Raw genomic sequence first — 20,487 nt, forward strand, 5'->3', positions numbered from 1 at the left:
AATGAATTGTAAATTCAAGTTGATTAAACTTAAAGATTTAAGTGCAACAAGGAATTTTTATATGGTTAATTTTTGTAAGAGATTTCTTTCCTTATTTTTATAATAAATGTAAAAATTTCCAGTTATGTCAAATATTTTATTGGGTAAAATGTTGAGTAAGGGGGCTTTTAAGTAAAAAGGATCCAGTATTTTCACATAAAACGTGTTATTATAATGACCCCTTTAAAAAAAAATGATAACCACATCCCTTAGGCTATATCACAAATCATACCAAGAGATAGAAATAAACGCTGAATAAGAGCATATTCATTATTCTTAACGGTATCCAGTGTTAACGCATTACAAGTATTACTTTTTTGATGTAAGGAGTTAAGTAACACATTACTTCATAAATGTACACATTAATATTTGAGTTATTATATGAGATGTTATTCAACCACCAGACACAGAACACAGTCAGTTACTTTATAACATTTAAAATCGCATAAACATTATACATATTACAAAATGTGACCGATTTTAAAGTTGTTATTGGATAACGGCATCCAAATCAAATTTAAGATGAATTAATAAAGGAATGTATGTGACGGTAAGTGAATGTATGCCCTTTTTTAATACAAAAATATATAAACAACAAAGGCAAATATACATTTTACAACAGTTGATAAGGATTACAAGCTCTCAATACAGTATAACTAATAAATTATTTAGAAAAGACAGAAAATAAATAGTTAGCAATTTGAAATCATAATTTACATGAACTTAAATAGAGAGTAAAAGAAAGGGAAAAATAAAATACAAATTAAGGGCAGCATCACAATAAATCATATGATGTCAAAACATAAAGAAGTTTCATAGCACTTTGACCTCTCATCTAAATGTACGCCCTCTTTAAATTTCGCGGCGGCTGCATCTACGTCATCTCTGTGCGACATAGAATTGAGAACTTTGCGCGTTTGCACGGCGTTTTCATGAATGTACTGGGATTCATCATGAAAAAAATACCCTAAAAGTTAAAATTGTGGGTGACCATCACCAATGCACGTCTTTTAATAAATGTATATGCTTATATAGCGTTTTAAAATCACAGAGACTTGTCATTGTAACGGAATCAGCGCCAGACAGTGTTTTCATAGCCGTGTGAGTAAAGCAGTCAACGGGTTTCATTGTCATGTAGCCTTTAGAAAATTTACCTGAAAGTGATAAGTTGAAGGTAAGTAAAGGCGTTTTTCGGTGATTTAGTATCTCACCTCGACCTGCTGTTTGTCTTATGTTGTTTATGTGATTTCAATAACCGAGAGAGTTAACGCTAAAATCAATACAGCTACGTTTGTGTGATATTTTAATATGACGTTAAAATTATTTTTAGAATTAAACTGTTGACTGTATTAATAGGTAAAGCGAAACAAATGTGTTTATATCTAAGATTCATAAATGCAGACACTGAAAGCCATACACTTTGTGGTACAGTACAGATATGTTAAGGTTCTCTATGATGTCCCTTACTTTTCTTTACCGCAACCGATTTTACACTCTGCTTCTGTAACCTTACAAATCTCTTGTTGTGATTCCTTACTAACAGTGGTAGGAAAATGATTGACACAGAAAAGATTCCCACTGGAGGGGATGCAGCCTCTTCAAATCTCTCTGAGAAGAAGCGAGAGAATGAGAAGAAGAAGAGATCTCGAGTAAAACAGCTGCTGGCTGATGTTAAGAAGCAGGTGGAGTTTTGGTTCGGTGATGTGAATCTTCACAAGGATCGATTCATGAAGAATCTCATTGAACAGACAAGAGATGGGTGTATGTATACTATCAGCTTTTTTACATGTTTACATTGTGTAATGCGTTAACAAACAATTTAAAGAAATGTGTTGTTTCTTTGCAGATATTGACATATCCGTGTTGGCATCATTCAACCGAATGAAGAAATTGACTTCAGATACCAAATTAATTGCCAGGGCTCTTAAAAACTCAGCAGTAGTGGAGGTAAGATTTGCTTTATCATCTTGTGATATTTAAGGATTTTACTTCTGATTTATGAACAAAAAATTGTGATATTTGTTGTACTGGTAGGTAAATCTGGAGGGAACACATGTAAGACGAAAGAATCCGCTGGGTGAAAGTCCAAAAGATGTGGACGGCCGTACAGTTTATGTGGTAATTGATAAAAAAAAAGTCACCATATGTTTTCCTTGTGTGAAGTCTGTGTATTGTGAATGTCTCCATAACAATGTATTGAAATTGTTGCATTTCAGGAGCTGTTGCCGAAGACAGTCACGCACCTTTGGGTAGAGCGAGTGTTCAGCAAGTGTGGGAATGTGGTTTATGTTAGTATTCCCAGATACAAGTCCACAGGAGACTCTAAAGGTTTTGGATTTGTGGAGTTTGAAACTGAAGAACAGGCACAGAAAGCTGTAGAGGTAAATGACTGTAATTGTACGTTATAATGGAAAATAATGAAATGTTGTATATACAGTAATAGAATCTGGGAAAAACTAAACATGATTTAATTTACTATGACAAGAAAGCAGATTTTTAGTTAAGGGTCATGTTGTTTCAAAATTTGCCATAATCTATATGTGACCCTGGACCACAAAACCATAAGGGTCCATTTTTAAAATTGAAAATGCTTTCCAGTCAAGTATGGTTTGTTAGGATAGGACTATACAAAAAAGCAAAATATTGAGAAAATCACCTTAAAATTGTTCCTAATGATTAGCAACACACATTTCTAATCAGGGCTCCAGAATAACTTTTTTCACTAGGAGCACACTGGCCCCCAACTGAAATTTTTAGGGGCGCAACCAAAAATTGTGGGGGCACACACTGTAAATCAACATGCTAACCAAATAATCACATTTCTACAAATTTCCACTGTATTACTAATAAATACTTTGATGATAGATGCAGAAAGTACAATGTGCTGTTTCAGTGTCACATCACAAAAAAAAGTCAAATTTACTGGTCGGGCATGTGCGACTGGATGTAAAATTCAGTGGCACCCTCTCAAATTTTGGTGGCAGTCTGGAGCCCTGCTATTGATAAACAAATATCTTGAAGATGAGACCATAAAGATGGCTATTGCCTATCGATACAATCTACCCGTGCAGCTTATGACTGGCTTTGTGGTCCAGTGTCACACACAAATGCCGTCTCAATCAAGGGATTTATATTTAATATTTACCCTGATGCCCTGTGTGTTTCACTTTATATGATAGATGCTGAACAATCCTCCAGAAGATGCTCCAAGGAAGCCAGGCATCTTTCCTAAGACTTATAGGAACAAGCCTATTCCCTATGATTCTCTCCAGGATACACAAGGTAACGTATTGGTGTACTCTGTCACATTCGCTATATTTGAAGAGTTTTGTTCCAAAACGCGATAGACATTTTTAAAAAATGAGTTACCGTATTGTATCATGTTAGTATTAAAAAGCAAATTCTTATTTTTATGCAAAATCCAATATCCGCTGTGTTATTCTGTAGTTTTTTCCCCCCAAAACACGATAAACAGCAGTCCTCCTTCTCTGCAGAATGCAATAAATCCACTTAACAAATCACAGCGCACCATTCCACACATTGTAAACAACAATGGCGGTGTGTTGAATACACACAGAATCGTAGTTTTCCTTTTTTTGTACTTCGTGATCAACAAACAAACAAAATAATACTTATGATGGCATTGATAAACCTGTGATGGTTTTCTGTGGCAGGGAAGAAATGTAAGCCATCAAAATTGATTAATATACTCGAGAAGCACTCGGGAGATGGAAAAATGCCGGCTGTTGCTTGGTCTCACACGACAGCAGAAAGCTTCTGTCATGCTAACACATTGACCCCAGGGGATCTTATTATAAACTTTCCATTATTATACTCGAAGCCAACAAAAATTGAGCAGGAACAAAACATTTTACAACTGATCGCTGTCAAAAAGTTCAGCTATGACGTCCCAAGGATGACTGCAGCAATGACACTGTTTTTAATTTGACAAAGTAAGTGTTTTGATTAATGACATTAAAGTTTATTTTTTTAATCTGTGTACACCACTAGTCAACTAAATGAATATAACATGGCAAAGATAATTGCACAATTTATAGCATTTAAAAAAAGTCTTGCTTTCTGTGGAAAAAATAATTTGTTTTTTTTAAAAATGGTTGCTATGTGAAAGTTTGTAACAGAAAATAGTGGTTTTCATCTTGTCACTTTCTTGGTATAGAAAACACTTTTAACAAAATTTGTTAATTTGGATTTATTGTGTTTTGGAACCAAACTCTTCATTTATTCATTCTAGACGATTACCATAAAACAAAAGAGAAAAAAAGCTATTCTACCTTTCCTGAAAGGTCTAGATTAGTATCATGCATTTATCATCTTCTGTATTTTGTACTTGTAGATGAGGAAGAAGATGGTAAGAAAAAGAAGAAGAAGAAAAGAACTCGAAGCGAGCTTAAAAACAGTGCTGTTGAAGACATGGTGGTAGATAAGGTGACGGACAAAGATGGAGCCAAACAGGCAGAGGAGGTCGCCAAACAGGCAGAGGAGGTCACCAAAGAGCAGAAGAAACAATCGGCGGATGAATCCAAGACAGAAAATCCAGTTACGGTGACAAACACAGACAAGAAAGCAGATAAGAAAAGACGAAGATCCCGTAGTGCTGAGGCCTCAGCTGGAGACTGTCAGGATGAGATGCCGGCCAAAATGAGAAAAATTAAAGAGGAGGAAAAAACTGAGTCGACTGAGATGAGAGGTAATTATACTGTTTGGCTTTAATAGGCATAAGGGTTGGAAATCTAATACAACAGTTTTAAAGTTCACTTTTAGCTACAAATTATAATTTAAGTTTGATCTGAACAAAGAAAAAATAGCCTCTTACATCTTTATCAGCAAAACTTCATCCCTGGTGTGGTTGGTTTGATTTGAATACGTTATTCTGATAAATCTTATTCGCAATGGATAGGACGTATGTAAAGGCCATTTTACATCAAGCAAGCTACTGCGTAAAATCATGTTTGTGGTCATATTTTTTTGGTAGATTTGTCATCTAAAGGCAGGAATGAAGAACATTTAAGCTCTGAAAAGAAAGATGATTCCATTCTGAAGATCAAGAGGAAGAGAAAGAAGAAGCACAAAGAGAGATTAAAAGGAGAGGAGGTCATCCCGCTCAGAGTCCTCTCAAAGTAAGAACAAAGTCTGTTTCGTATGTTACAGACAAGATTCATAATTACTTTTCAATATTAAATCAAAGTTGATTCAGTGGGTTGTACTGCCGTCTTCATGTTTATCATCATAAAATCTATGATCTGTGTCCTCTGTTCTGCTGTCAGGAAAGAATGGTTGAACCTGAAACAAGAGTATCTGATGCTGCAGAAACGCTGCATGACACATCTGAAGAAATCAGTCGCTCAGATCAATCTGAAATCAACAGACTCTGACATTATGGAGACTAAAGTGAATGACAATGATGCATGTGAGTAAATATTCGTAAGGGATAAACTTGACAAGATTTACGCATTTGATATTTACTGTTTTGGAATCCATTCAGCAAAACTCTGGGTGTGGTGGTACCACTTATAGCATAGCTTAGCATAATCCATTGACTCTGATTAGACCATTTAGCATCTTGCTCAAAAATAACCAATTCAATTCAATTTTATTTATATAGCGCTTTTCACAAAAGTCAATTGTTTCAAAGCAGCTTTACATAAATAGAAGCAGTGAAAAGCACAGAAAAACGACAGATAGCACAACAAAATACAAAATAAATTTGCTGCGGCTATGACTCAATATTATAAGTGCACGTATTACTAAAGCAACGTCTAGAAGAGGAAGCTAAGTAAAGCCCAAAAAGGCTGCCTCCCCGGGGTGAAAAACCCCCTAGGAGAAAAAAAACCCCTGTGCTTTTATCCAAAGAAAAATAAGTCCTAGGAGGGAAAAACCCTTGGGAGAACGGATAAGGAGATTTAGCAGAGATTAAGCGGGTTCTGCCGGTGATCGTTGGTCAGGCATCAGCTGGGCATCACGTTGAAGGACGGCCAGTAGATCAGAGGTGTGCCGACTTTCACATCTACCGGGACTGGGTCTGTTTGTCTCGTTGTCCTCGGGTCGAGGACGAGACAGGGAGAGAAAAACAAAATCGTATTAGCGTAGCGGCCGTTCATATGTATTGAAGTGTCACACAGTGATGTGGTTTAACTCAGCTTCGTTCCAGACAGACTAACTATTGCGGCATAATTATATTATCTACAGTTTAGGATTTAGCAAATTGGGGGCCCAATGCGAGGGTATATATGGTAAATAAGGGTCACCTTCCGATCTTTAAGAGAAAATGAAACCAGACGACCCGTTTGACTAAGGCCTAAAGCCCCACTGTCGTCGTTAATGCAGGTTCAGTGGCAAACGGGTCTATATTGTATACCATTTACAGGACCAGGAGAAGACGCCAAAAACATCGAAACCCAACCATACGTGTTAACCCGTTTGACTAAGGCCGGAAGCCCCACTGTCGTCGTTAATGCAGGTTCAGTGGCAAACGGGTCTATATTGTATACCATTTACAGGACCAGGAGAAAACGCCAAAAACATCGCAACCCGACCATACGTGTTAACCCGTTTGACTAAGGCCGGAAGCCCCACTGTCGTCATTAATGCAGGTTCAGTGGCAAACGGGTATGTATGGCATACTATTCACAAGACACATGAAAGCGCGAAAAACGCAACCCGACCATACATACCAACCCATTTGACTAAGGCTGGAGGCCCCACTGTCGTCGTTAATGCAGGTTCAGTGGCAAACGGGTCTGTATGGCATACTATTCATAAGACTTACGTTAGCGCTAAAATCGCAACCCGACCATACGTGCCAACCCGTTTGACTAAGGCTGGAGGCCCCACTGTCGTCGTTAATGCAGGTTCGTTAAACCAAAGCATTTCAATATTTTTCCTATTTAAAACTTGACTCTTCTGTAGTTTCATCGACGGAAAATTTTAAGTTACTATTTTCTAGGCCGATATGGCTAGGAACAATACTCCCATTTTGGCGCAATAATCAAGGACTTTGCTGCCGTAACATGGCTGCAGGAGGCGCAATGATATTACGCAGCACCTGAAAATAGTCCCCTTGGTAACTTTCAATAGCAGAGTACATGATGGAACTACAGAAGAGTCAAGTTTTAAATAGGAAAAATATCAAACTCTTTGTTTATTTTTTAGTGCAATGCTAATGGTCTAATCAGATTCAATGGATTATGCTAAGCTATGCTAAAAGTGGTACAGCAGACCCGGAAATCGGCTAAATGGATTCCTAAACTGTAAAAATCAAATGTTTAACTCTAGGGGAGCTGGAAAATTTGTTTATTTCCAAAAAAGTGCAGTGTCCCTTTCAACAGTTTTAATGCATAAAATGGCCTTAGATCCCCTATAACTATTTATTTTATTTTTTTCCTCTAAAGCTTGTAAGGAGATGGTTAAAAAAGAGCACGTTTCTGGCCCTGAATTTGTGAGTGGCGTCATTGTCAAAATTTGCAATGATCAACCCTTGCCAAGCAAGAAGTCCATCAAGGTACAGTACTGACATCACCTCGTAAAGAATTTGTTTTTAAATGGATAGTTTACGCAAAAATGAAAATTCTGTCATTTTTACTCAACCTTGAGTTGTTACAAGCCTGTATACATTTCTTTGTTTTACTGAACACAAAGGAAAATGTATGTAATCAAGCAAAAAAACAGGAGCACCATTGACTAAAATAAAAATACTATGGAAGTCAGTGGTGCTCAAAAATGGTTTGTGTCAAACTTGGTTTAAAATATCTTCCTTTGTGAACAAAGAAATGTATACAGGTTTGTAACAACTTGAAGATGAGTAAATGATAACAGAATGTTTGGGTGAACTACCCCTTTAAAGCTTATAAAGATACGATAAAAGTCAAATGAATATAGTATGCTATCTAAGATCCATTGTTTTATTATTTTTCAAATGTTAGGATGCACTGTCTGAGATTTCAGCTGTGGCATATGTGGATTTTCTTGATGGAGATGCAGAGGGTCACATACGCTTCAAGAGCCCAGAAGATGCGAAGGCAGTTATCACGGCTCGATCAGAACTGCTGAAAAAATACAACTGGAAACTTGATCTTCTCTCAGGTTACAGGGATTCTTATACATTTCTATCTCTGTTTTTCATGTTGCTGTGAAGAGTTGTGCTTAGAAATATCCCTTTTAAAGTTTTACTGAATTAACTGCTGTTTTATGTATGAAAAGGTGATCATGAGCAGAGGTACTGGCAGAAAATCTTGGTTGACCGACAAGCAAAGCTAAACAGGCCTAGAGAGAAAAGGCGTGGTACAGAAAAGGTAAGTTAGATGTTCGGTAGCTTTATGATAAGATCATGCTGACTTGTTTCTATACGTGGTTTATTCGATTTTATAAAGCTAATGTTTTCTCATTTGTCTCATTGCTTTTAATAGCTCATTTCTAAAGCTGAGAAAATTATCATCGCTCGGGCCAAGGAAGCAAGCAAGCACATTCGTTTTGATGATCAATGAGCGATTGCTCATCTCATTTATAAAAGCAGTTTCAAATGACTTTGCCTGTGAATTGTGACTAAGGTTTTTGTGCTCACCAGACCTGTTATTTAAGAAATTACTTGTACTTTTAGTAATAAATGATTGAGTTTGTACATTGCTAAAGTAGTATGATTTTTTTATCCTTTAAGGATTTGTAGTTTACTGATCTCTCAAGGATTCAGATGTGTTATTTTGTTTTGCTTGATGTATTTTTTTATGTTTTCAGATCCAATTAGAAGAATGTATATAAGATAAACATCATTTGGTTCATATTTTAAATCAACCAAACAGGGTTACGTTTATTAAGATGGCACCGATGGAAACTTTTCCTGCTGTTTTGTTTGCTTTTTGGCCATTTTATAACATTTTTAATAAAATTTCTTTCTGAAAGCATCAGTACTTTATTGAAGAAAAAAAACAATTCTTTGTGGAAGCCACACGGTCACATAAACCAGCATAAAACATCTCTTTTGATTATAAAAAGACTTTGTGAAATTTCTTGTAACCTGTCAGTATCTTGATGGGGATGGAGTACTGACAGGCTTTTGTTTAGAGACCTTTATAGTCCTGTTTGTGAATAGATATGGTTTGGCTTTCTCTCCTGCTGTTTCAGTAGTAATTTGTTAAAGGAAAACACCACCGTTTTTCAATATTTTACTATGTTATTACCTCAACTTAGACAAATTAATACATACCTATCTTTTTTCAATGCGTGCACTTTTAATCTTTGTACAGCGCGTTGTGAATGTGTTAGCATTTAGCCTAGCCCCATTCATTCCTATGGCTCCAAACAGGGATGAATTTTGAAGAAATCAAACACTTCCATGTTTTCCCTATTTAAAGACTGTTACATGAGTAGTTATACGAGTAAGTATGGTGGCACAAAATAAAGCTTTTGTTTGGAACCATAGGAATGAATGGGGCTAGGCTAAATGCTAACACATTCAAGAAGCGCTGTACAAAGATTAAAATGCACGCATTGAAAAAAGATAGGCATGTATTAATTCATCTAAATTGAAGTAAGAACATAGAAAAACTGTGGTGTTTTCCTTTAAACAAGTTTTCACAACGCAGTGCTATTTGTTGGCTGTTTAGTCTTTAAAGACCAGCTTAGGTCCTGGCAAAAAAAAATATGTCAAAGTATTCATGATTTGACTTCTGTACAGCTGTCTGTTTTGTGCTGGCATTCAATATATGATTGTCTCCGTTTATGCCGCATCACTTACGTACTTACACATCAACTAAAACTGCATTATGGTATTATTATGTCAATATATCATCAGTAAGTGATAGTGAAGCTGTGCAGTGGGAAATGTGGTGATAACTGTGTAACATTTAACACTTTGGCACACTGAAATACAACTAAAAACAATGTAATTCGACCACAAGTATCCAGTTTTAATCAAGCAGGGGTTTTCCAGTCAGACTTGCATTTGGCCTTTGATTTACATCACTTGTAGCACAGTTCATGAGACACGTTTTACATGACATCATGTCACTGCCGTCACCGTGTACTTTGTTCTCAATCACATCATAATTTCTTTCTAGATTTATAAACCGATGTGTCTGTACAAGATCACAGTCCATTTTTCATACTTACTCAATTTTTCATTAATATCATAGTTCAAACGCTTCCCTAATGTTGACGTTTGTCTGTGACCTTTCACCCAGATACCTCGGTTATTAGGTCAACAAAAAGGAAGTGGGATTTGAGTCACACCCGTTTTTAGCATCTGTAAATCTTGCTCTAAAGTTTCATAAAAAAACCCCACATCTAAATCCAAGCATGCTTCACACGAGTTATTGAATTGAAAGTTTTGTAACCCCCTTTTAAAAATACTTTTTTGTAACTGTTTTCATAAAACTATATAATTTCTGTACTACACCTGTAACACACTAGTTAAATGTGTGTTGTTTTAGTCACGTAGTTTCAGTCTCCTGATGAAAACCTAGGCGTATTCGTCTCCTTTCTGCGCAATGCAGACCGTTTCGCGCATGACATCAAAGTTCCGCGAGAGCGATTCAAAATCACATCGTTCTCGCGATACTTGATGTCATACGCAGATCGTCCTGCGCAGGGTCGCATAAAGTTAAACACGCCTCCTGACAGCAAGCGCATGACCTCTGAATTACATCACACTGCTTTACGTCATCGAAAGTCACTATAAAAGCCGCAACACGCGCTCATTTCCTATCAAAGCAGTTGCTTATAACTTCATATTCTCTCAGAACGACACATCAAGTAAGTCTTTATATTTTTCTTGTTATATATTAAATTATTCTATGTGTAGTGTCCTCACTTTGTCATGGTTTGTTTTTGAAAAATGTTTTAATAGTACGTTTTCATAATTTTTATAACTAATCGTAATTTGTGTTTCAAAAATGATCCTCTGTTTGTTTTAAAAAAATAAAGTTTTCTTCTGTCATTTTTCTTAAAGGGTCTACACAGTTACAGTGACATGGCTTCTGTAGATGTTTTGACAAACCAGGTATTCATTTTAATCCTCATTAGCTAATTTCAATATAATGCACTTAACTGTAATAATAATTATTTATTATAAGTATTTTAATACATGACTGATGTGATGTCTGTAGTTTGTTTTATTCAGTTTATATTGACTACTCGCTTCTGTTTCTTTCTAGAATGTAGTTGCCCGAGTGGCTAACCTTCCCTTGGTGATTTCGACCTATGACATGGTGTCGAATGTGTACTGCAACACTAAGGATAATCATCCATACTTAAAGTCTGTCTGTGAGGCAGCTGAGAACAGTGTGAAAACTATATCCTCAGCTGCTTTTAACACAGCTTTACCCTTCATTGAGAAACTTGAGCCTCAGAGTAAGTTGGCTGTTGTTTATAAGCTTGAGATATAGCAGATTGTGTAAACAAGTATTGTAAAAGCATTTTTCCCCTCTGTAGTTTCTTTTGCAAATACGCTGGCATGTAAAGGACTGGACAAGATAGAGAAGACCTTGCCAATCCTGAACAAACCCTCTGATGAGGTATTAAACTTGTAAAAATATTTTACAGTCATATCTTTTTGGACAATGATCTCTTTACCCATTTATATTGGTCTCATGCTTGTTTAAAGTAGCACATCCAGATCATTAAAAATACAGTATTATCTCTTCACTTTCAGATTGTTGCCAATGCTAGAGAGGCGGTGACCGGTGCCAAGGACAAGACCAGGACGGTGGTCAGTGATGGAGTCCAAACAGTGATGGATAGTAAGGTGGTCAGGATGGTGAGCAGTGGAGTGGACACAGCACTGAGTGCATCTGAGACCCTGCTGGAGCAATATTTACCTGGAACTGAAGAGGAGAAAGGTGAGGCTTTGATGAAATTATTTCACTATACCGGGACTGAGATGAATTATTGATTTTTTTTAAGCATGACTGAAGATTTTGAGTCATTCTTCAGATGATGAAAATAGCACAATTATGTCTTAAACCCTATAACCATTTATAAAAGCCTTTAGTGCATAAGAACTGTATAGGCCTTTTGGCATTTTATGATATTACAGATCTCAGGAGAATTCTTACATATTTGTACGAGTTGGCTAATTCGTATTTACAAATTCTCGTGAGATAGCGTTGGACATTTATATAATACGTAAACTGAGTCTCTGTTCCAACATATATTTTGTTATGAGCTACAGTAATAAATTTTTTAAAAATCACAACCAAAAATCATTGGAAATTACAACCATAAATCCGGGGAATTACTCTGTTTTCTTGGAAAATAAACACTGATCCGATTTATTCATGGACCATAAGACATAATTGCATATCTCAAAGAGATCTTTGAATTGGGAATCTGAAGTTAACTCGGGTTGCAATAGTCACACTAATCTTAGTTTAGGTTATGCCAAAGGAAATTTCAAAATCTTACAAGTGCTTCTTTGTTTTTCTTTCTCTGTTTGTCTCTTTATCTCATCTTTATTTCTCAGAGACGAATGATACAGGATTTGAGAATGACAGGGATGCACCCAGTTACTACGTGAGACTGGGATCTCTCTCCACCAAAGTGAGAGACAGGGCTTACCAGAGAGCTGTGGCCAAGGTTTTTAATGCCGTTCAGCGCAGCCAAGAGTCCATATCCAAGCTAAACCACACCATGGATCTGGTAGGTTGATCTGAGTTAACTCTGGGATCTATGGTGCCGTCATTAGTAAATATGTCATGTGACCCTCTCTGTGAAATCCAGGTTAAAGTCTCATCCTAATCTGATCATGAGATTAGGAGCAACAAAGTTTGATTTCACTCATTGATTTAACATGCCAAGGTTATAAGTTCACAGAATGTTTTTTATATTATGTAGGATGATTTTATGTAAATCATATGTGGAAGATGCATACAGTATAGAGCCTGCACATGAGATGCTCTGTTTGACTGTCTACTAATATTTTTACTTTATTATTAGATTGAATATACCAAAACAAACGTTAATGGTGCCAACCAGAAGGTTCATGAGAAATTGGGTTCACTGATTGGATGGAAGACCACGTCTAAGAGTCAAGAAGAGATCGACAGTATCACAGACAATGAAGCAGAGGTAAAAAAGATTTAAAAAATATTGATAAAATGTAAACCTTTAATGCATTTTAAGTTGCTTAAGTGGAAAAATATCTTCAAGTATTTTGCTCTGAAAAAATTGCCCTAGATATAAATATATAGAATGGTCTTTAAATGACGCACTGGAAGAGTCACTACTGACGTTAATGAAGAGTGAATCTATTCATACCATTTAAAAAAAAATCAGTTTTAAAAGACATGAAATTCAATTACATGGTTGTGTATATTGACCTTGTTGTTTCTCCTTAACCAGCAAATCGAATCACGCACCTTGACAATCGCCCACAATCTCAGCCTTCAGCTTCAGACCACATGTCTTGTCGTGGTGTCCAACCTTAAAGGTCTCCCTCAACACGTCCAGGTCCATGCCCTCACTGTCAGTCACTCAGCCATGGAAATCTACACCGCCTTCAGTAAAGCCACCGTCTTGGGAGATCTCTCTGAAACTGTCCTCACCAGCAGCAGATCTCAAGTGAACAGATTAAAGGACTCCATGGATAACGTCATGGACTACCTGGTCAACAATACACCTCTTAATTGGCTGGTAGGTCCATTTTACCCACGCATTGGATCTACGACTGTAAACAGCGTCAACGCCGGTCAATCCACAAACTCTCAGCCTGAGCTGGAGATGCAGTCAATTGAATAACCAGGCTTTTATACATAAATACAATCATGCATTTATACAAGTGAATCTGTTTGTACGGTGTGTTTTGCAAAAGCAATATGATTGTTCTTAACCAAGTGCATATTAAACGTGTCAAGTTTACTTATCTAATCTTATCATCAATGACCAAACTGCATGCGATCAAACCTACACTATATTTAATCTGTTGTCTTGTTAGTGTCTTTTTACAGTTTTAATAAATGAATGCACTCATTATATATTAATTTTGCCTGTGTGTGATGTTTGGTGGAGGTCCTAAATGACAAAGGTAGATTTGTATATAAACAGTGTGTTTGTTCTGATAATTATAAATTATTACAGTGAAATTTAAATTATTACAGTGAGATTTAAATGACAGGCACACTGTATTTAAGATATGTAAAAGGAAGAAAATCATTAACATTATCATTAAGGTATGACAATTGAAACTTAAAAGGGGATAATATATGCTCTCTTACTTGGTTATTGCCTTACCCCCTTTTCTTTTTGAGCAACTCTTTTTTTATTATTATTTACTTCAATCTTATTTTTATTAACCGGCAATTACAAGGTTCAACTTTATTGCAAACTTCAGTTGCTAAAACAAAAATATATATTTACTAGTTGCTTGTTACAGTAATATCTCATTATTTGGACCCATTTGGTGCATCTCATTTTAAACACTAAATGCAGTGAATTGAAATTGACAAAATGATCACTGTAACCCATATTTGAAATGGGACCTCTGCATTTAAGTCATCCAGTCTCTAACAATTAGGCCACGAATGCCCAAGTGCCCATATTTGGCCATAACTGAGTGATCAATTTTTTTTTTACTGCACCATAAATAATTTTACTACTGTAACTAAATAAATCAGCAGTATCAAAATGCAGGTTTCCAAATATCTGTGTCAAAATGCCGTCTTTGTTTCATGTCCACAGGTGCCTGATTTCACTTTTTCAGATTTGGCCTCAGAGCCTGACATGACATCTGTGGAAAACTCTGAAAACTGGGAAAGTGATATCTAATGAAAAATGACTCTCTTCTCTTCAGTTCATCATTTATGTATTTGCAGTAACATAGTGATGATTTAAAGCTTGCTTTGTGTAACTATAAAATACATATTCATTTAAAATACAATTTGCCTTAATAAAATGTAAACATAATTTTCTAAGAAAATGTTTTTCTGTTCATTCATGAAGATCTCTACTTTATTTTTACTGTTGATATGTGCATAATGTACACAGCTGAAATACAGTTCATTTACATAAGCAGTCAACGTCCTTTTATGTTACGAAAATACAACTACATACACACCTTCATGAGTCCAATAAAACAACACGCATAACACCCACATGAATTCGGTTAAAAGTGCTTAAATTAGTGAAATAAATACATGCCACGGCAGACAATAACAAATAAAACCGAAACACATTGAGGAGTATTAATTTAAAGTAACAAACTTTAAAGAGGTTTAAAATACTTTAAATTGCAGAATAACAATTTCCCATTAATTAAATGGCAGTACAAGATGAAAGGTAAGGAAAGTAATGATGATTTTTAGGAAAGGTGTGCTCATTGTAGCTTTACCTAAAGTGAATGAGAGAGAAAACAGTCAACACTCAAAGGATGCTGCAAGGTACATCCGCCCAAATAAGGTCATTTTTTATGTCTGTTTAGCTTGTTGAGTACATGGGCCGTTTGCATAAACTGTTTTAGACTAGTCTTACAAGTTAATTTCTCTAGATTCAAAAAGTGGACTGACTTTGTATTGTGATATACCAATTTTTTAATAAATAGGCAATAAGGAGAAAAGTGTTTTCAAATCCAATGGAAGTTTGTAAAAAAAAAATATTTTGTGATTTACACATCAGTTTTCTTAGTTTTGTAGTCCAAGTCTTGTGTTTTTATTATTTGCATTGTAATGACTAAATGTGTTCATTTAAATAGAACTGGCAGCATATTCCTATTATGCAAATATTTTCAGCAAAGAAAAGCTGGGTTGAGCTCATATACTGTCTGCCATTTTGTTAAAGCGGTTCGCTGTCTTACGTTTCTGTACTTTTTCTAACTGTCTCACTAAAGACAACTATGAGCTTATTTTATGCAATAGTCTTTCTTCACTGACTTAGTCAGACTAGACTCACGCCTTAAGAACATGGCTGTGTTTATGCAACCGGCCCCTGGAATGTCTGGGCCCAATTTGTGTACAGCTTACCTAATAAAGTTTTACGTTCCAGAACTTGGGATTCTCTTAGTAGCACAGGTTCTACAATTGAGAAAAAGATTGAGACTTGAGTATTTCCTGCGATTTATGACATTTAGGCATTACTTGGTATAGCCGGCTACGGCTACCTATACTTCAACAACCTGGGTGAAAAGTAAATATTATATGCAATAAATAATTTCCCACACAGGTGACATTGGAGTAAAAAATCTAAAGTTTAGTTTCATGTGCTCACATGAGTTTGCATGCTCACGCGAAACCTTCATGTGCAGAATTTTGTTTTAAAGTTTTGTTTCGCGTGCACACGTGAAACTTTCGCTTTCATGTGCGCACGCGAAACTAAACTTTATTTAATTTTTGCTCCATGTCCCCTTAGGGGCTCCGTAAGAACTTGAAGTGTCCAAAAAGGTTTTGTGTCCAAAATATTTGTACATTTTAAACAGTATATCTGCTGATTTCGAAATTCAAAAGCTAGCTAGCTAGTGTGCTTCTGTTATGTCTTGAAGTTTTTTCAATGCTTCTTTAAAGGTGTAATGTGGTTTTAGTGGCATCTGGTGAGATTGCGAATTGCCTCAAAACCTACATTTCGAAACGCAAAGAGAAGCTACAGTAGCTGCCACAGGACAAACATGTCGTCTGAGAGAATGGTTTGTCCAATCAGGGCTACTGTAGAAAAAAGGTGACAACTTCCATGTAAGGAGACCAGCGGTGAGATAAAAACGGCTCATTCTAATGTAATAAAAACCATGTAAGGTCTTTATACACCACTAATAATCTAGTTATGTATTATATATTGTGTTTCTGTCAAAATATCCTTCTTAAAGTTCCACATTGCACCTTTAAATACATTTTTTGGGGTTGCTGTATTCAACGGTTACCTACCTGTGATTAAGACTTTTACTGTACTGAGGGCCAATCCCTCCGAGTCTAACACTTTATACATTCCGGCACTGCTGGCCGTGACGCTCTTGAAAGTCAACTTGTTGTTACTCAGGTGACATTTGTTGTTTTTGTCTCCATCTCTTTCCCACACGACTGCCCATGCTGTGTCATTGCTGTTCTGAAAAATCACTAGTTGAGCTTGGTTTGTGTACAAGTCCAGGGTCAGGTCTTTTCCAGTTTCCACATACTTGGTGCTCTTGTGATCTAAAATGTGAAGAGAGATGCCATGTGGCTATAGGAGGGTCAAACAGTGCTGGTTTAGATTTCTACTGCATATTACGGCTGCTGCAAGCAATTGTGTTAATACCACCAAAATGCTGCGTATTTAACCATGGTAGTTTACCATAGCAGGTACTATAGTATTTTTATTGTGTAGGTATTTATTGGTGGGTGGTGACTTCTCTTCTGAGGAGGCGTGAATTCAAAATATGTGTTCAGAGTGTCATATGTGTTGCTCGTCATTTCAAAATATGTGAAACATGTGCATCATGTGTCTTGTCAAAATAAGTCCCTGCTGCACACGCATCGAAAGGGTTGATGATGAGAGAGACGCTCACGTTCACAAAATACTCGCAAGACACTAACTTAACACTAAGCTCTGATTACATGTATATTAAGCGAGTATCTGGCAAACATAAGCATTATTTTTATCATAAACCCTTGAAGAGCGCCACCTAGTGGATAAAAGCAGAAATATAGATAACGTAAATCTTCTCAAGAAAGTAACATTGGCAGGGAACGTTTTCTCTTAATTGACGACATAACTCGTCAATGGCGGGGAAAGAGTTAAAATGTGTAAAGTTTTGTGTGTTAAATAAAACTGAAACACAAAACGACAGTGGTACCGTTTGTAAGAATTTAAAGAAATCTTCTGGTTATAATTTCTAATCTTTTTTGCATATTAAGTCCTTACCAACAACTGAAAGATGGACGCTTTGAATGAATATTCGATTCTGGAAACTCGATTCATCGACCACCAGGTAACTCTTGTAAATTCCTGCGTCGCTGAATCTGACGTCCTGCAGGAACAGAGAGCAATTTCCCTGCACAAGTATCGCTTCTGGGACATCAGCACGGTGCTTGTAAGCCTCTCCCTGAAACTGCTCCTCTCCCATCCTCTCAAACACTGAATCCTGCACGGTCTGCCACTGAATGTGCGGTGGATGATCCAGATGTGATGTCACTGCGCACGGCAGGACAACTGAGAGACCCACTTTTGATGAGGTATGGATGGCCGACGAGAGGGGAGAGGAGCCTACAGTATAAGAAAGGCAAATGAAACACAAATGTATTTTTAATTCAAATTATCAAAAGATAAATATATATACTTATAGATATTAAATTTGATGTTCTTTTGGCATCTTACCGACACAATTCGCAAGCCATTGCAACAGACAGAGCGAGATCCTAGAAAGAGATGTTATAAACTATAATTAGAGAGGTTGGTGAAATTTACTAATGGATATTATGTAAAGAATAATTGACGACGGGCCATTGAATTATTAGAAAATAGTGCACACGCAAGGTGTTAATGCGCCACACCCTTCTGGAAAAACCAGCATACCAGCAAGACCAGCATATCTTGTGTTTTGGTGCTGGTTTGCTAGTGATAACCAGCTAAACCAGCATCAGCACCAGCTAAACCAGCCCTAGCACGAGCATCCCATGCTGGTCATACCAGCAAGACCAGCATATGTTGTGTGCTGGTGACCACCAGCTAAACCAGAATCAAACCAGCATAAATCCCGTACTGGTTTGATGCTGTTTTTTATTAGGGCAGGTGTTTATTTATTCATTTATTTTTTAAATAATTTAAGGACCGAAGTCAATTATTCCGCTTATACCAGGGTTACCACAGATTGCTCTGGTGCCTATTTTAAGACATTTGATAGGTTAGGTGTGCGTTTTACAGAAAAAAATCAACACCCGTGGAATATTTCTCAACCAATCAGAACAAAGCATTCAACAGCCCCCGTATAACAAAATATATTTGGGCTGTATGAAAATATTGAATACGCAGTAGGATACATGTGTACACGTGAGGTTGACGTCGCATTCGCTTGTCAAAAAAAAAAAATGCTTTTACAAAACGCGTCTTTCTACCAGATCCCGTTCAGCTTGCTCTCCATCTGGTGGTTAACAATGTTTCGTATACGTGTACACAGACTAGTATAAACTGTTGCGAAGTATAACCAGATAATGAAACAAAATAGGCTAAATAAGCCACATTACATAAAAACATGAAAACACCTGTCTAATCTGAACACCTTTGTCTTTTGTTTTGTTGTTGATGGCGAGAATAATTCAGCAAAGTTTATTTCTTTTTTTTTTTTACATTTTAAAGAACGTATTTTCGAGTATTTCTTTATGTTCATTAGGCCTGTATGTAATGTAATTTGCCTATTAAAACACTAAAGTTCATTAACTGTTTCCGACTTTGTTTGTCGTTTTCACAGTCAATAACAAATCAAAACAAAAACAAATCAATATTTTACATACTGTATGAAGTCCAGTGCATTTTACATATAATGCAACCAGGTCCTAAACAAATGAATAGCTGCTCTTGTCATAAATAGCAAAAGCTGCAGTTTACATCTATATCTTATGAATTTAAGAAGAACTTTCAGGTTAAGGCTGTCGCTGCTCCGTTGACTTTATTGAAACCACCGAGCTGCAGCAAGACGCGTGCAGCATTTCACTCCGTCGATCAGCATAAACTATACACCGGTTAGCTGTATTTTGACACCATTTATATACAAATTGTTTTTTTGTCAAAGATAATCAGTAATACAGATTCAAATAAAAATCATATGTAAAAGTAGCAGTCATTTTGTTCTACAAAAGCATCTCACATTAATTGGTCAAAATATATCGCAATAGTCGATTGTATCTGTATTAAAGGCGTTCTCACCAGTAACGTCTGTCCATGGCATTTGTGTCGGCTTATCTGTTTCTGTTAAAGACATGAACTGTAAACAGCTCAGCAGAGGAAGGCTTTATCTACTAGTTTAGCTTTCTAGTTCCCTAAAACGAAACCGAACGCTGCGCGATGCGATGAAAAGGGCGACGCTCTTAACAGATAACGCCTAGCCTATATAATGTACAGAATTTGATACCTTTTTTAACCTTTGCCGACAACATAGCAGGCGCCCTGTATCTACTATTTACAGCATTTTTTTATTTGAAGCTTATGTCTGCTTATGCTGGCATCATCTGAGCTTTACTAATCTATTTTGGTTACGTTTTAATGCAAGTGTTAATATTTTACGTGATGCATACCACATTTGTTATATGCTGAAATTTTCTAGGCTAAATTTGCTGAATAAACAAAATAATAATCCAGAAATTGATTTTAGTTTCGTTTTACTAAACAGTTACACAACCCACTGTTGCGTATTTGTTGCATGGAGTTATGCAGGAATAAGAAACTGAAGCTGCTCTGTTTTTAAATGTATTGCACATTGTGACTGTCAGCCTTCTGTCAGCCTCCTAATACTGCAACCATAGGCAAGACTTGAAATGACTCATTTACCCA

At 36.4% G+C, this 20,487-nt stretch overlaps 3 protein-coding genes across 4 annotated transcripts; 2 read left to right on the plus strand and 1 right to left on the minus strand.

Annotated features, from left to right (window-relative positions):
* Nucleotides 1-919: 919 nt before the first annotated feature.
* Nucleotides 920-8,953, plus strand: larp7 (La ribonucleoprotein 7, transcriptional regulator). Its single transcript, XM_065288949.2, has 13 exons — nucleotides 920-1,213; nucleotides 1,583-1,800; nucleotides 1,886-1,986; nucleotides 2,074-2,157; nucleotides 2,256-2,420; nucleotides 3,219-3,321; nucleotides 4,394-4,747; nucleotides 5,033-5,177; nucleotides 5,325-5,467; nucleotides 7,449-7,558; nucleotides 7,980-8,139; nucleotides 8,257-8,348; nucleotides 8,463-8,953. Exons 2-13 carry the CDS (start codon nucleotides 1,593-1,595, stop codon nucleotides 8,538-8,540), a joined length of 1,743 nt encoding a protein of 580 aa, XP_065145021.1. The 5' UTR covers nucleotides 920-1,213; nucleotides 1,583-1,592; the 3' UTR covers nucleotides 8,541-8,953.
* A 1,757-nt stretch (nucleotides 8,954-10,710) lies between these two features.
* On the plus strand, nucleotides 10,711-14,949 carry plin2 (perilipin 2). Of its 2 annotated transcripts, XM_065288947.2 has the most exons (9): nucleotides 10,711-10,803; nucleotides 11,000-11,050; nucleotides 11,205-11,400; nucleotides 11,482-11,564; nucleotides 11,702-11,888; nucleotides 12,512-12,687; nucleotides 12,985-13,116; nucleotides 13,390-13,680; nucleotides 14,725-14,949. In XM_065288947.2, the coding sequence occupies exons 2-9, from the start codon at nucleotides 11,021-11,023 to the stop codon at nucleotides 14,809-14,811; spliced, it is 1,182 nt and encodes a 393-aa protein (XP_065145019.1). In that variant the 5' UTR covers nucleotides 10,711-10,803; nucleotides 11,000-11,020; the 3' UTR covers nucleotides 14,812-14,949. The 2 variants fall into 2 exon arrangements, with proteins under 2 accessions (XP_065145019.1, XP_065145018.1); XM_065288946.2 differs by lacking the exon at nucleotides 14,725-14,949 and having other exon boundaries at nucleotides 13,390-14,017.
* A 15-nt stretch (nucleotides 14,950-14,964) lies between these two features.
* igldcp (Ig-like domain-containing protein) lies at nucleotides 14,965-19,980 on the minus strand. The gene is made up of 6 exons (XM_065288948.1): nucleotides 19,864-19,980; nucleotides 18,319-18,359; nucleotides 17,866-18,207; nucleotides 16,893-17,156; nucleotides 16,002-16,052; nucleotides 14,965-15,373 (listed from the first exon to the last, which is right to left on the minus strand). Exons 1-6 carry the CDS (start codon nucleotides 19,878-19,880, stop codon nucleotides 15,294-15,296), a joined length of 795 nt encoding a protein of 264 aa, XP_065145020.1. The 5' UTR covers nucleotides 19,881-19,980; the 3' UTR covers nucleotides 14,965-15,293.
* Nucleotides 19,981-20,487: the final 507 nt, after the last annotated feature.

The sequence above is a fragment of the Paramisgurnus dabryanus genome, chromosome 2 (assembly GCF_030506205.2).
Source record: "Paramisgurnus dabryanus chromosome 2, PD_genome_1.1, whole genome shotgun sequence".
Lineage (NCBI taxonomy): Eukaryota > Metazoa > Chordata > Actinopteri > Cypriniformes > Cobitidae > Paramisgurnus > Paramisgurnus dabryanus.